General features: G+C 41.7%; 3 protein-coding genes across 4 annotated transcripts; 1 reads left to right on the top strand and 2 right to left on the bottom strand.

Moving 5' to 3' along the window:
* Positions 1-5: 5 nt before the first annotated feature.
* ankrd54 (ankyrin repeat domain 54) lies at positions 6-4,605 on the bottom strand. The gene is made up of 8 exons (XM_085784987.1): positions 3,982-4,605; positions 3,469-3,516; positions 3,280-3,378; positions 3,049-3,120; positions 2,775-2,822; positions 762-886; positions 555-662; positions 6-397 (listed from the first exon to the last, which is right to left on the bottom strand). The coding sequence occupies exons 1-8, from the start codon at positions 4,391-4,393 to the stop codon at positions 323-325; spliced, it is 987 nt and encodes a 328-aa protein (XP_085641113.1). The 5' UTR covers positions 4,394-4,605; the 3' UTR covers positions 6-322.
* Positions 4,606-4,704: 99 nt separating this feature from the next.
* On the bottom strand, positions 4,705-10,592 carry foxred2 (FAD-dependent oxidoreductase domain containing 2). 2 transcript variants are annotated; one of them, XM_085784985.1, is made up of 10 exons: positions 10,442-10,592; positions 9,674-9,888; positions 9,273-9,578; positions 8,931-9,182; positions 7,922-8,239; positions 7,644-7,810; positions 7,280-7,445; positions 6,631-6,857; positions 6,343-6,513; positions 4,705-5,634 (listed from the first exon to the last, which is right to left on the bottom strand). In XM_085784985.1, the coding sequence occupies exons 2-10, from the start codon at positions 9,883-9,885 to the stop codon at positions 5,402-5,404; spliced, it is 2,052 nt and encodes a 683-aa protein (XP_085641111.1). In that variant the 5' UTR covers positions 9,886-9,888; positions 10,442-10,592; the 3' UTR covers positions 4,705-5,401. The 2 variants fall into 2 exon arrangements, with proteins under 2 accessions (XP_085641111.1, XP_085641112.1); XM_085784986.1 differs by having other exon boundaries at positions 4,881-5,634; positions 9,674-9,891.
* Positions 10,593-12,337: 1,745 nt separating this feature from the next.
* On the top strand, positions 12,338-14,414 carry hmox1a (heme oxygenase 1a). The gene is made up of 6 exons (XM_085784990.1): positions 12,338-12,408; positions 12,499-12,557; positions 12,648-12,759; positions 12,859-13,074; positions 13,654-13,926; positions 14,057-14,414. Exons 2-6 carry the CDS (start codon positions 12,508-12,510, stop codon positions 14,219-14,221), a joined length of 816 nt encoding a protein of 271 aa, XP_085641116.1. The 5' UTR covers positions 12,338-12,408; positions 12,499-12,507; the 3' UTR covers positions 14,222-14,414.
* Positions 14,415-14,587: the final 173 nt, after the last annotated feature.

Genomic DNA, 14,587 nt, shown 5'->3' on the forward strand with positions numbered 1-14,587 from the left:
CTGTCTTCTGAAGAGTTCATGTGTGATACTTTTTTTCTGTCTGTAAGCTGAACAGTTATCTACTGCACAACAGTACTGACCTCATACAAATGTAAGCATATTTTCAATTTAGCCAAGATAACAATAATTTTGTTGGCATGTTAGTCTTAGACATGAGCACCCTATCAAAACCTCATCAGAGCTAAGAAAATATTCTTATCTTGGTTAAAATGACGTGTTCAAATGTTACTGGACAGAAAACCTCAGTTTGCTTGTTTGGAGGCTAGTAGAGCAGGCTTGCTTGGTAAGGAGCAGGACTTCAGCCCTCTACACACTTTATCTTCTACCTATCCCCCAGATTCTGTTTCTGTAGACTGAGCGATGTAAAACTAGCCAATAAATCAGTCACCTCATCCACCTGGAAAAAACGAAACAAAGTAAACATGTACAAGTTAGTGAAAATTTGATGCATTGCAAATCACCAATACCTGTAAACTGAAGAACATGCACATCTCAGTTTAATTACATCATAAATCTTGGTTTTTATGCATGTGAATCTCAGTCTTAGGTCTCACCTGCTCTTTGGTGCGTGTGTGCTGCAGCTGTGTGGAGATGTGCTCCAGCCGCTCTTTAGCTTCACTCTGGCCCATTAAGTTCAGGTATTCCCTCAGCATTTGAATAATCTGTAAAGGAAAGTCACATAGAAACAAATCATGATCTATCAATATCAAAGCATCAAGTTCCTGATTCATTACACCACTCTAAGTTGATGCATTATCTACCTGTGTGACTTCCCCTCTCAGCGTTTCTAAGCTGCGTGAATCTCCTTCCTGCAGGATGTTGAGTTTGGAGCGAGCGAGATGCAGCGGGGTCCTGCCCGCTCGGTCGAGGGCGTCCACACGGGCTCCTTCACACAAACAGATTATACAGCCTATTAATTTGTTTGTTTCTAGTTAATAAACAGCTATAAACGTGTAGGTTTATTGGCTTTAAAAGATAAAGGACTGGTATTGTTATACATCTAATCACTCAAATTTACAACAACATGATTCAGTAGTTTCCCTGTCTGTGATCAATAAAATATATCTTAACACTTTACTTGACGCCTATCTCTATAACGCATTATAACCATATTCATAATGAGTTATAATGCAGTTATAGCACTATATAACTATAGTTATAAACACCAATAAATGATCATAATGCTTTATAACAATAATCATAACACACTATAAAGCATTTTAACATGACTTATAAGGTCAGGTATTATAATACGTTATAATTGTTAGTAACTCACTGACAATGCCCACATCGATAATGCATTATAAATATAGTTATACGTATTATAATTGGCTTATAGACATGTATAACTATCATTATAAACACTCATAAATAACCATAAGGCTTTATAACAATAAGCATAACACATTATAGAGCAATTATAACTCTATTATAATACTTGACCTTATAAACCATTATAGAATGCTCTATGATGTGTTATGCTTATTGTTATAAAGCCTTATGGTAATTAGCCAATTATAACACATTATTACTATATTTATAACCCTAACAATTATAATGCATTATAATACTTGACCTTATAAGTCATGATAAAATGTTTTATAGTGTGTTATGGTTATTGTTATAAAGCATTATGATCATTTATGAGTGTTTATAACTATAGTTATACAGTGCTATAACTGCATTATAAGTATAGTTATAATGCGTTATAGAGATAGGCATCAAGTAAAGTGTTACCAATATATCTTGTTATCTTTATATTGTGAGTATTTATGCATTCATTTTCAAAGTTAATTAGAGTTATACATGATTGAATTGGATTGGCTGATTAAGTGTCAATACTAGTACATCAAAACATCACATAAGATTGGTGGAGAGTTTAGTCACCATATTTAATCAGTGCTCATGGTATCCTGTATTAATCAACAAGAACCTAGTGCAACAATTAATTTCTTGTACATTTTATAAGTGGTTCAATTCACTAGCTGTTTAACTATTAACTCAAAAGTAACTGTGAGTTTTGTTCATTAACAGATCTATAGACCAATGTTCTTGCAAGTGATTCCCTATTTTGTTTGTGCACAACTAACCCAACGGCATAATCTCACTGAAAAAAGTACAACATGCCAGCAAAGGAAAGGCGAGAGAACAAGATTGAAACCTGGCAACATGGAGGGGGGGAAAAAAATCAAAAACAATGGCTTGGCAAAGGTTTAGTGAGAGGGGAAATGCACTCCACCCATTAGAGATCATATGTAAAATATTGCCATTAGCAAAAAGAAGTTTGTTTAAAGGGTACATGGAAAGCACTTTGTCTGCTGGACACTGTGGTTGTCTTCACCTCCAGCTAGTCCATTATTCCCATGTTACAGCAAGTTAGAGTGCATCACTGTCCTAATATTATTACCTTTATTGCTTACTTGTGCAATCTGTAAAAATGCTCATGACAAGCTGGATGTTGTGCATTGAGGCTATTAAATGCATGTATCCTGTTAAAAATATCTACATGAAACTTGTAAAAGACATGTTGAATCTCTTTTGATTCAGATCAAAACCATGTTATAAGCAGAAATAAGCACTACAAGATTTCTGGGAAATTCTTACAAAGAACTCCTTTATGCACATTGCACAATGTCTTTCCCATGTTCCTTCAGGGCAACAGACATCTACTTGAAAATGGTCTAATATAAAACATAAAAAGTTGATTTTGATCACATGTATTTTCAGCTTTCTCTTGTTATGGGAAACATCATATGTATGTACAGTGGTCTCACCTCCTCTCAGCAAAGTGGTGATAACAGGCACATGGTTAGTACAGGCAGCTGCAGAAACACAGATGAAACAGACACAATGTACATTAACAAAACTGCTTTACACAAATAAACAAAGATAAAATTCTGTTTTCTGTAGCACAGCACATCTGCACATCTCAACAGGTGTAAGCCTGAAGAAGCTGCACAGTTGTGTGTCAGGTTGAAACCACAGCCACAATCATTAGTGACCACAGTGCTGTGTGGGCTTTATGGGTCACAGTGATTGTTCTCTTACCCAGATGAAGAGGGGTATTTCCCAGGCTGTCTCGCTGGTTAGGGTCAGCGCCGTGGCTCAGCAACAGTTGCACTACAGACAGAAAAATCATCAAAAGGATCAGCAACAAAGCAGCACAACTTTTCAATGTATTGTTCAACAAAGGATGGATTGTTTTCGCTTCAACCTGCTGCATTCACTTTGATTATCTATGATAGTGTCTTCACATCTTCATACTTGACATCAACTTACCAATGCTCTCGTTGCCATTGCAGGAAGAGAAATGAAGAGCTGTCCTTCCCTTGTCATCTGCTGCACATGGGTCTATGTCATCTTGCAGGAGTTTTCGAACTGAAAGAACACAACTTTATTAGCAAATGCCATCCTTCTCTTACAGCACTTTAAAAAGTATTTCACCGCATCTTGCATCTCTGCTTGTACCTGTGTCGATGTCGTTGCTGTTTGCTGCTTCCCTCAGTCTTTTCACAGCTGTGGAGATTAGACAGTCAAAGTGAGAGGTATGTAAATATGGTTTAATGATTGGATGAGGTGAGACTGTATGGCATTAGAAGAACAAAGACAGCATTTACATGGATCTACACTTTCCAAAGGAGTGTCAATGTAATTTCCACCATATAATGCAACTATATGGTGTAATATTGTGTGTGAAGAGGAAATGTGCATCATGCTGATAGGAAGAGATGAGAGTAGATACAACTGCGATTTTATCACGATGTGATTTTGTTGAAATGTTGTGTTCTTTTCTCGTTATTCACCATGTGACAACTGTGTGATAGGCTATAACTTCAGTTATTCAATAATCAGTTCTTGTCTTTACCTGATTGATTATATATCTTTACTTGTCTAGTCAACACCTGGCTCTCTGCACATACACGGACGCTCACTCAGCTTGTTTATTTCTAAATTAAGAGGCTACCTGACACAGTAACTTACCGTAAATATCTTTACCGATGGGACCCAGGTTCCTCGCGGCTCTGTGGTGTCTCCTGGCCCGGCTGCCCGTCATCTTCCCCAGCTTGCTCGCCACTGCAGCGTCGCCACCAAGCTCAGCTCGCCCGGGCTCCCACAACAAGTGCAGGTACCTGAGTTCCTTGTCGTCTCTCTGTCCGACTCGACCCAAAACCACTTTGCCCTCGCCAGTACCACTTATCCCAAACCCGACAGCACCAGTACCCCCGTCGTCCATCCCCTCCACGTTGCCCCGCTGCTCTCCGTCCTCCGCCGCTGCCGCCGCCGCCGCCTCCCGGGTTGCATCCTCGGGTCCGGGCTCCAGCATGTACTCCCCCTCGGAGCTGGACCGGTCATTGTCCGACGCTGCTGCAACGATAGGGCTCCACCCGTCCATGCTTTATCGAGACATATGGAGGTTGTGTTTACACAACACTCGTTACATACGGTCCTTACTCCTGTCGAAGCGAAAAGGAAATAAAACCGTCATAAACACGAGCAGTCAACTTCGGCTGCGGCGTCTACTGCGTCAGCGCCGCCGGGGGCCATTGCACGGCGCTTCTGCACATTTACCCCCTCACTGAAACCTTCTCCCTTATTTGAAGTATTTTAGCACCATGAGACGCTTTTTCTTCACCGCACCAAAATGTCCCCTATTTTCACGTTTTCCATCTCGTCGGAGAAAGGTAGTAAAAAACACACCCATTGTACAGCCAACAGTCACTGCGTGGCGACGACCAATCAGATTATCTGTTGTTCATTTGTTCCGGTCCAATAGTATCAACGCAACCAAGCAGCCAATCAGAGCGTCCCCGTGCAGGCCATCGATGACAGCTCTGCGCACGCGCAACTTGTAATATGAATTATGTTGAATAATAATTTTTTAGACAAACTTTGTATTTATTTTAAAATGTATATTTATTTAGGTAACATCATGTAAAATGCTGAGTGCATAATCATTGTGAAACACCCACCCTCCACCTATATAGATTAATTTCATCTAGATTTCCATGATATGAAAATGGCACATTATAATGCATAGGCTATAAATATTTTAGGAGGAATACTAATAAGGGAGTATTCAACAGACAAGGTGCCTCACAAGGCAGTGCTTATTTTGCTGACTTTCCTCTAATGTTTACTCTCCTCTAGTGAATTACTTTTGGGCACTTTTATTTCTTAAGGAACACTATTAAAATAAAGCAAGGAAAGTTACTCTTTGGTTGAAACAGCCACATGGTAAAAATCTGAAACCGGTGATGAGGGGAGATAATACAGTTGGAAACTTCTACTCTGAAGTAGGGCCTGTTGTAGTCTGTCGAAAACATTTGGTCTTGAGGAAGGAGTGATTATAGGCGCTGGAGGTAGCAAGTATGAAGGACCTTAACACATTTAAGTAAAACAATCAGAAGTCAAGTTTCAGCCCTGAAGACATGGAGGCTCCAGCTTGGGCCAGGTAGTTGGGGAATGCTGGGTCAGTGTCCGACGTGCCTGAATCCTGCTCAGGGGGCATCAATCCCGCGTCGTGAACATGCCGCCACAGCTGACTGCTGGGAGCAACGCCCTGATGCTTCAAGTATCCCTGCTGACAGAACAGTGGCGGCTTGCGGTGGGTGAGTGAGGAGCGGAAACAAGACTCTAAAAAGACAAGAAGAGGCACAGGAATAAGTCAATGCACCAGTTGCTCTGCAATACAGTGATACAACACAGTACTGGCTTTGAATTACAATTCACTTTTCATTTTCTGCAAATTATATCTATTTATTTATTGATATTTTTAAAATGCAATTTCCCACACTATTATGTATTAGTATGTGTAATAATTTCCACATCTCAAGGTTTATACAAGAAACTGTGTACTGTAGTTTGGCCTGAAGCTAAATCTCACAACAATGACAAATTAAAATGGGCTAGTTTGTCTAGAAGATAGCGCGCTTAAATTAGCAGTAACTGCAACTTTAGCTTCAGACTCAATAGTGAAATTGACATGATTTGTTGTGGCAAAGTTGCCTTAAAATGCATAAACATTTCTACAGTTTAAACAGTTTGTCTACCAGCCTGAAAACTTTCAACAGTATTTTATCTCCTCTCTTTGTGTAGTTACAGCTCTCTGCCTTTGTATGGCAGCATAGACTGTAAATGGCACTGTTACAGTCTTAATAATATATGGATACAGAAATGAATGTGAAAAGTTTTCCTCAATGCAAACACACTAAAGGATAACCAACAGCTCCTCTGTGCTCTGTCACAATTTTTGTCTTCTCACAGTCTCACTACTTGAGGTATTTTCTGAGCCGATTTATTTGACTGGCCCAGGAGTGAATCAGCTGTTATGTGCTGCGTTACCTGCATAGAAGGACCTGAGGTCGGTCTGGACACAGTGCTCCAGGAAGCGGCGCAGTGGCTGGACGTGAGATATGGGACCCTCCCATTCTGTGAGGAAGTCTTCAACCATGTGATGAATGGCCTTGGGCCTGGGGAGAGGCCAGCCATGGGGACGGAGCTTCATTTCCTCCTCTGAGATTAAAAAAGAAAAAGAAGAACCTACATTTACTTTCAATCAGTCAAAACTGCAGCAATTGTATTCCAAAGGAGTATATTTACTTCTCTGATGGAAGCAGAATTCCTACTCACCAGTAGGTAGTGTGTCATAGTAGTAGAAAACAGGGTGCAGAAAGTTGGATTTCCAAGCTCTGGTCCAGTCTGTTTCTGCCCTGTTACGCCCCAGGTAGTCTATCTTCTTCTTCCCATACTGCATGACTACGACTATCAGTCCATGGCTGGACACCTCGTGGCCCGAGAGAGAGGAGAACTGAGGCAAGGCCTGGATTGGAAACTCTTCTACGTATTCACAGTGAGAGCTGAGAGAGAAAGAGAGAGAAAAGGACCAAGTATGATGAGTGTAAAAAATAATTAAACGTAGTTTTGTTTATTTTGTAAAGGTTAGGTGGTGAAGAGCCTTTTATTAAATGCACACACAGTGGGGAATCCTATAGTACATTTATTTTGGCAGGATTGCTTTCTGACAATTTTGCTTCCACAGCAGCCACTGTCCTTTTATATTGATCATATTGATTCATAGGAGCCAATTGAGATGGTTTAGACATCTAATGCCTCTTAGCCAGTGGCCACATCCATTCAGTTGTATTCACCAGGACAGCTACAGAGGAGGCATTTTCTTTCTTGCCACTATGACCCTGACCAGGACATAAGGGCAGAATTATCAGCAAGTTATGGTGGGCAGATGATCATAGCTGGTGATAGCAAAAAATCATCTGCTTACCCTCGAAGGAGTATGACATCCCCCAGCACCTCAAACATTTGGTACGGCCCAGAGGCCTCGCCAACCCGCTTCAGGATCCAGGACTGCAGCTGCCATGTCAACAGCTTTGTCGACGGCCACGGGTTGCTATGGTAACGGCGTTCAAGTACACGATGTACAGCTCGCACTGTGGCAGAAAAATCCATACAGTGTGTTAAACAACACCTTAGTCATATGCGAAACTGGCATCGAAGCACTGCAGATGTGGTTCAGTGTTAATGCCGACCAGGATGTGATCAGTGGGAGTGGGTGGGCACAATGAACCAAAAAAATGAAAAAATAAAATTTTTCAGAAAGTAGTGCTGTAATAATGCAGGACTTAGACCTGTGTAACGGAATCCATGGATGAAGCCGCCGGCAGATGAGCGGTAGTCTCTGGAGTGAGCTGCCGTCCCCAGCACAAACAAACCGGGCGTGTTCTTCCCTTCATACCAGGCCGTCACCCCCGGCAACCTCCCTTTGGCGTTGTCACTGTTTGGTGGGCAGGCAGACCTAGGGAGTGAAATGTGAATGTTATCCAAATAACACAGGTTTTTATAGATAATATAATGATACAAATAAGGGGAATCTGTCACAACAATACAACAATACATAAATCTCTACCCGTCAAATATGCTGAAGTTGAATCGGAATCCGAGGCATCGGATCACGCGGTCGTAGGGGTTTCGTGTTGAGAAGTTGTCGATGTGATAGCCTGGCAGTTCCTCTCCGGTCACGTCGGAGCTGTTCCTCTCACCCTGGTTCTGTGTGTACTTTTTTAAAGTCAGGTACAACTTTGCCTTCTTCTCTTTCTTCTTTCCACCTGATCTCCTCCCGCCTTGCTCCTTTCGCTTAGCAATAACTATTTTCTCCAGACGTGCCTCCACCAACCCATCGAGGGACTTCAGCTGGTAAGTGTCCAGTAGCTCATTATTCACAGCTCTGAAAGACAAAAGACAGTTGGGTGAGATTATGTTAAAAATGCTAAGTGAAATGCAGACCAGCTAGTGAAGTTGAACTATATAAAGTACATGGCTGGAGCCAGCTCTTAATGAGGAAAGGAATGAGGTTTGATCCTGAATAAGGTTTCTTCCAGACTTTTTTTTATGGTGCATGCTCTTCTGCGATGACACTTCCCATACACTTGTTGCCATGAGTTTCAGTTCACTAGCGTTGGTGATTGTTTTTCTAACTCCGTATTGTTTTGTATTGTCAGTCCAAGTAATAAGTGTCAGTACTTTTGTCGGTATGCGATTCCCATTGCACAAAACAATCAAATGTAAACATGGGAAACGCATACATACTGTATGTAAATGTAGGTAAATGTATACATGTAGGTGCAGGTTTTTGTGGGTATGTAAATGTAGGAATGTATGTATAAGTAAGGCTGAGGATACACGTCTGTGGTCTTTTGATGCCATGTTCATAAAATGATGTATTTCTCGAGGCTGTATGGAAGGTGGAAACAATTATCCTGAGAAGGACAATAAAATCTAAATCTAAAATCTAAATCTAATCTAAGTAAATAGCTATAAATGCGAACAATGACTTTGTAACAACAGCCAAAAAAATAACTCTAAGATCAGAGAACCACTGATGTAGGGCAAAATCATAGAGACAGAACATGAAGTACCTGAGATCTCCAACATAGTGTGTCTGCCATGCCAGTCGGACAGGGCTGGAGCTGAGCATGTGCACCCGACTAGCTCTTCCCAAGATGCTCTGGGCTGTTTCAAAAGCAGAGTTCCCCTTCCCCAGAATAAGTACAGCCTGGTCCCTGTAGTCCTCGGGGTTAGTGGAGATGGACTCGTAGCCCTCGACGAGGTCAGAACCAACAAACTCCACCTTCTGAGCAACCCACAAACCTGTGGCTGCCAGCAGGACGCTGAGGGAGGGAGGTACAATGGAATGTGATCCACAATCCAACCCAATGTAAAAAAAATATTCATTAAAGGTGCAATATGTTGAAAAATACCTGCATGTGTAGTCCGACTCATGCTGGTCAGTCAGTATGTAGCTCCTGCCCGTGGCCGACTGCACTGACCTGATCCTCCCAATGTCCACACCATACCGGACCCTCAGCCCGAGCTCCCTCACAAATATGGACAGGTAGAGGGGGTAGGCATCGGCTGGTGGGTAAAACTCACTGCTCACCCGCTTGAACAGGAGGTCAGGGTTATCGCTCAGCAGCGAGTTCCAGTCGTGACGCAGGTTGAACTCTCGGTTCTGCCTTCCCGTGTAGATCTTGTTGATGCTGATGAGCTTCCTGTGCCTGGGGTACCTGGTGTTAAAAGTGTCAAGCTTTAAAGATGTGATTCAAACACAGTTTTTTCTTTTCAGCATCATATTATGAAATGCTTTCAGAAAGTTTCTTACTTGTGGAAGAAGCTGCCCGGCCCTGAGTTCCTCTCCAGGATGATGTAGTCTCTTTTGGCCTTGGAGAGGAAATATCCCATCTGCAGCCCTGCAGGCCCGGCTCCCAGCACACAGTATTCAAAGTGACGGGTGGCATTGTGGTCATCAACGGAGCATTTGACAGAGCCAATCAGAAAGATGAGAAGGAGAAACAAAGCAAGGCTCGAATCCATAACCTGCTGGACGAACAATGATACAACATAATAAAACCACAAATAAATGATAACATTAAACATCTGGAGTAAAGCAGCACCATAACATTTCTGCATCTTTTCATTGTTATGATTTGGGAAACTATTTGGAGGCATGATGGAGGAAATCTGAATCATAAAATGTGTTTTATGTATTAGGCTATGTTGTTTTCAGTTGGTTTGTAAACTCCCTTAAATGAGCTCACTATGAGCTACATGTGTTATTTAATCCACTCCCTGCCTGCATGGGCATTTGGGCCACGGTTAAGCAACTGGCAACACTGGCTTGGTACGCTGGAGCACATTTCACATCCATCCCAAAATTATTATATCATCAAACTCACAGCATATGAAGCTAATGCGATAAATCAGAGACCATGGGAGCGGTGGACCCGGGGACGAGGAGACTCCTTCCCCCCCCGGCTCTCCCTCAACTCTCCAGCCGACGTTATATCACTGAGCTCGGGATGCGGCGGCTGCCATCGCCCGCTGCTGAAACAGATGTGCGGTCGGCCGGTGTATTCTCATAACACGTTACCTTTTACATCCGTCGATGCCTCGCGGGAAACATCTGTGGCTCAGCGTTCATCGGCTCTGTGGAAACCTCTACATGTTTACAAACGAGCATCTTAAAAGCTTTTCCAGGTTTGTGCAGTCAAGTCCCCCTTGAAAATCCACTGGCACAATCCACTTCCCCCTTGGATGACTAAAGCCAATGGAGGGCTGCTTGCATAAGGGGGCGTGCTTATTAGGAAGCACCATAGAATAGAGCAGGTTAGAAAAGAAGAGAGTGAACCACTGAATGGAGAGTGTCCTACATTCCCCCAGTGAGCAGGCTGTGGTGATGGGGGAGGTCTGTCTGTCTGTTATGAAGTTTAACATCCCTCCAGGGGTGTTTCAGATAGTCTGATGCGTTTTTTTCCTCTGTAAAAACGTATAATAATCTATTCAGTGTAACTATCTTACAACTACACCTTCACTAAAACAATCCAGAATCTGTGCATAATTTAACTACATGACTGGTGTCTGTAATATGATGTTGCAAAGTCAAAAAACGTTTAGATTTAAGGTGAACATAGAGAAACTGTGAGAATGAGCAAGACACTGACACTTAAATGACTTCTGTTGCTACAATACATAGAGACGTATCAGGTAATACATATTTGTTTCTTTAACATCAGTAGGCTATGCTTTACAGTAGTCTGTTCTTTATACATTTCAAATCTTGTTATGTGTGACATCTGTAACATGATGCACCTTTCTTTGTTTTTCCTCCACAGATTATATGTGCAACTACTTTTTTTTTTTTACTATATGAGTATATTTTGTTTTTCTTCAATGGAAAACTCCTGGTCATAACTGTTCTGTCTTCCTCTTTGACCTTCACCTGATTCCCTACCTCACACTCAGTACTTTGAAGGTATCACTAAAATGAAGAGAGATTGGTTGAGATTGTTATCCCAAAAGAATGTACAGTACACTTCAGCTCCATGAAGCTATTATATGGAAATTATATTAATGTCTCCAATTTCACCTCAGCTTCACTCTGCATGTGCTCTCAGTCTGATGCCTCAAGTTCATTCAGACCTGTTTGAAACACTGCTTTAATGTCCTTTAGTGTTCGTAATTTTCATTTTCTTATTTTTATTACTCAGCATAATTGTGGGTTATTCTCATTACATAATTTACATTTAATTTCATGTTTTATTTCTAACCCAGTTCACATGCTTCTTCTTCAATATTGCTGATGGATGGATAGATGAAGGTCTATTACTCAGGCTGTTGTCATGTGCCTGACATTTCGTAACTGTTTCACTGCAACCACTTTACTTGTATTAGTTTTTCCTCTTTGCGCTAGTCTTCTCATACAGTAGGCTAGAGTGTAAATATTCACATCATTTACTTCAGTAAGATCCAAAAATACCACACTCTTAAACTACAACATTACAAACTAAATCTCTGAGTTCAAAAAGTAAGAAAAATAAAAGAACAGATTATTAATGTGCAGAATGGTTCCTTTCAGGTCATCATAGGTTTTGCATATAAACTCTTAATCTGAAAAATAACCATAACTATTTATAGATAAATATAGTGCTCTTGAAACACTACAGTATTTTCCACTGTAAAGTAGTGGAAGTATTAATTAGTATAAAAAAATAAAGGCAAACAAAAATAAAGTATTGAAGTACTTGAGTTTACGTACTACTTGGTTATATTTACACACACTATATTTCTTTAATTAGAGAGAATCCTTCTAGCTTTAATTTCTGCCTTCTCATGTTTTCTGTTTTTTTCACATTGCTTTGTCATGTTAAGCTGCAGCCGTCTGAGAAATGTGAGTCAGCACTCACACTTCCTATTTGACTCAGCAGCTACAGTATCACAGCTCTATAAAAGAGGCAGGGCAGAGCTGAGAGGCCACAGCTTACTCTTCACTCTGAAGGAAGTGACAACTGTGACAGGCGTCAACCACCGTCAAGGAGAAAGGACTTCGCTTTATCACCGGTAAATAAAACATGTTGCTTTCACTGTTGTGTATCTTCACATTAATATCAATTGTGATTAACTTAACTCACTGTTTTTACGGTCTTACAGTCTGCACAGATGGAGAACATGAAGAGCGCAAGGAAAGAGGACATAGGGGAAGTTGGCAGGTATAAAATCTATTTTTAAATTCAGACCTGTTTTGTTTGAAAGAAGCTTGTTTTCTCTTAATCTAAACTATGTGTCCTGTCTGCCTTCAGTGATTTATCAGAGCAGATTAAAGCAGCCACCAAAGACAACCACGTCAGAGCTGAAAACACACAGCTGATGCTGAGCTACCAGAAGGGACAGATCACCCTGCCACAGTACAAGGTCAGTTCTGCTCTGTACCTGGGTTCAGCTCACATGTTTCTTATTTTGTCCGTGAACACTGTCCTGATTGGTGGATGTGTGTCCGTATGTGTCCGTCAGGTGCTGCTGTGCTCCCTCTATGAGATTTACAAGGTGCTAGAGGAGGAGCTGGACAGAAATGCTGCCCATCCAGCCGTGGCACCGATCTACTTCCCTCAGGAGCTGGCCCGTCTGGAGTCTCTGGAGAGAGATCTGGAGCATTTCCTGGGCTCAGACTGGAAGAAGAGGGTGATCGTCCCCGCAGCCACACACAGATACGAACAGAGGCTACGAGAGGTGAGTGGCATGTTGTGAAATGACGCATAACTCCAAAAACACACACAGAGGAACACACAAAGCTGATTCACATGCTCATTTTCAGTGTTGGACAACAATGGACACCTAACTTTTAAAAAGTAATTAGTTATAGTTACTAATTACTTTACCTAAAAAGTAACTGAGTTGGTAAGGTTACTGATTACCAGGAAAATTAACTACTGCGTTACTTAAAAAAGGAAGAAGAAAAAAAAGATTAAAGAGCCTATGTGAGATTACTTAGAACTTGCCACCCATCCCCCCTTAAATGGAACTAACCAACTCACAGTATTCCCGTGCGGAGGAATACTGAGTAGTGAGTTGGTTAGTTCCAGATTGTCTTTTTTTCATCAGTTGTAACGGCATTAATGGGAAACAGTAACTAGAATAGCCAGCCTAGTCTACACAAACTGATGAAGCCACTTGAACAAAGGGGCAAAACGTCTTCAGACAAAAACTAAGTCTAATTGACTTGATTCAATTGCCTAGAGAGTAACTTTATCGATTACTCGTTACTGAAAAAAGTAACGCCCTTATTAACCACCACTGTTCATTTTACAGATTGGCAGGGAAAACCCAGCGCTGCTGGTCGCCCACGCCTACACACGGTACCTCGGTGACCTGTCGGGAGGTCAAGTGCTGGGGAAGATTACCCAGAAGTCCCTGGGGCTGAGCGGCAAAGAGGGGCTTTCGTTTTTCTCCTTCCCCGGCGTGAGCAGCCCCAACCGCTTCAAGCAGCTGTACAGGAGCCGCATGAACAGCATCGAGCTGACGGAGGCGCAGAGGGCGGAGGTGCTGGAGGAGGCGGTGTCGGCCTTCGAGCTCAACATCCAGGTGAGAACAGAGGGTGAAGCGCTACGGACGACGTGGTGTCAGTGACCATTAGTGCAGAAAAACAGGAAGTGAATCTGTTTAACACATGCAGAGGAAGCAGAACGCTAACAAACTTGTTTTTTTCCCGCAGGTTTTTGATGACTTGCAAAAAATGCTGAGTGTCACAACAGCCACAACGGACCAATCACACGGCGACATCCCGGCTGCCCCGCTCCCATCCTCACACTTCATGCAGGTCACCGTGGGACTGTGCGTGGCTCTGGCCACTGTGGGAATAGGAATCTACGGCTTGTAACTGACTGTACCTGCACTTGTGATCAATACACAGCACTTTACTAATCACTTCAATTCATTTTGTGTCGAGTTATAAACAATCTAAAATGTATATTTTCATGTTATTGTCATTTGTATCAACTTCTAAAACAATCACTGTGAAAACTGTCTGGAGCGGAGCTTGTCTTGTCCTGATTCATGTTGAAATAAATAAACTGAAACTTGGCATATTTTCAAATATTTTAATTCTTTTTTTATTTTTACATAGTATGAAGAAACTTAATAACATTTTCATATTGTCACAAACATCTAAACAGTGCTATATGCAAAACAGGTTCTCATAATTTCTTTTTGTTCTGGTACATGTAAGTCCAGATCAACCTGATCC

Source organism: Trachurus japonicus, chromosome 8, assembly GCF_045865225.1.
Source record: "Trachurus japonicus isolate A0001 chromosome 8, Traja_1.0".
NCBI lineage: Eukaryota > Metazoa > Chordata > Actinopteri > Carangiformes > Carangidae > Trachurus > Trachurus japonicus.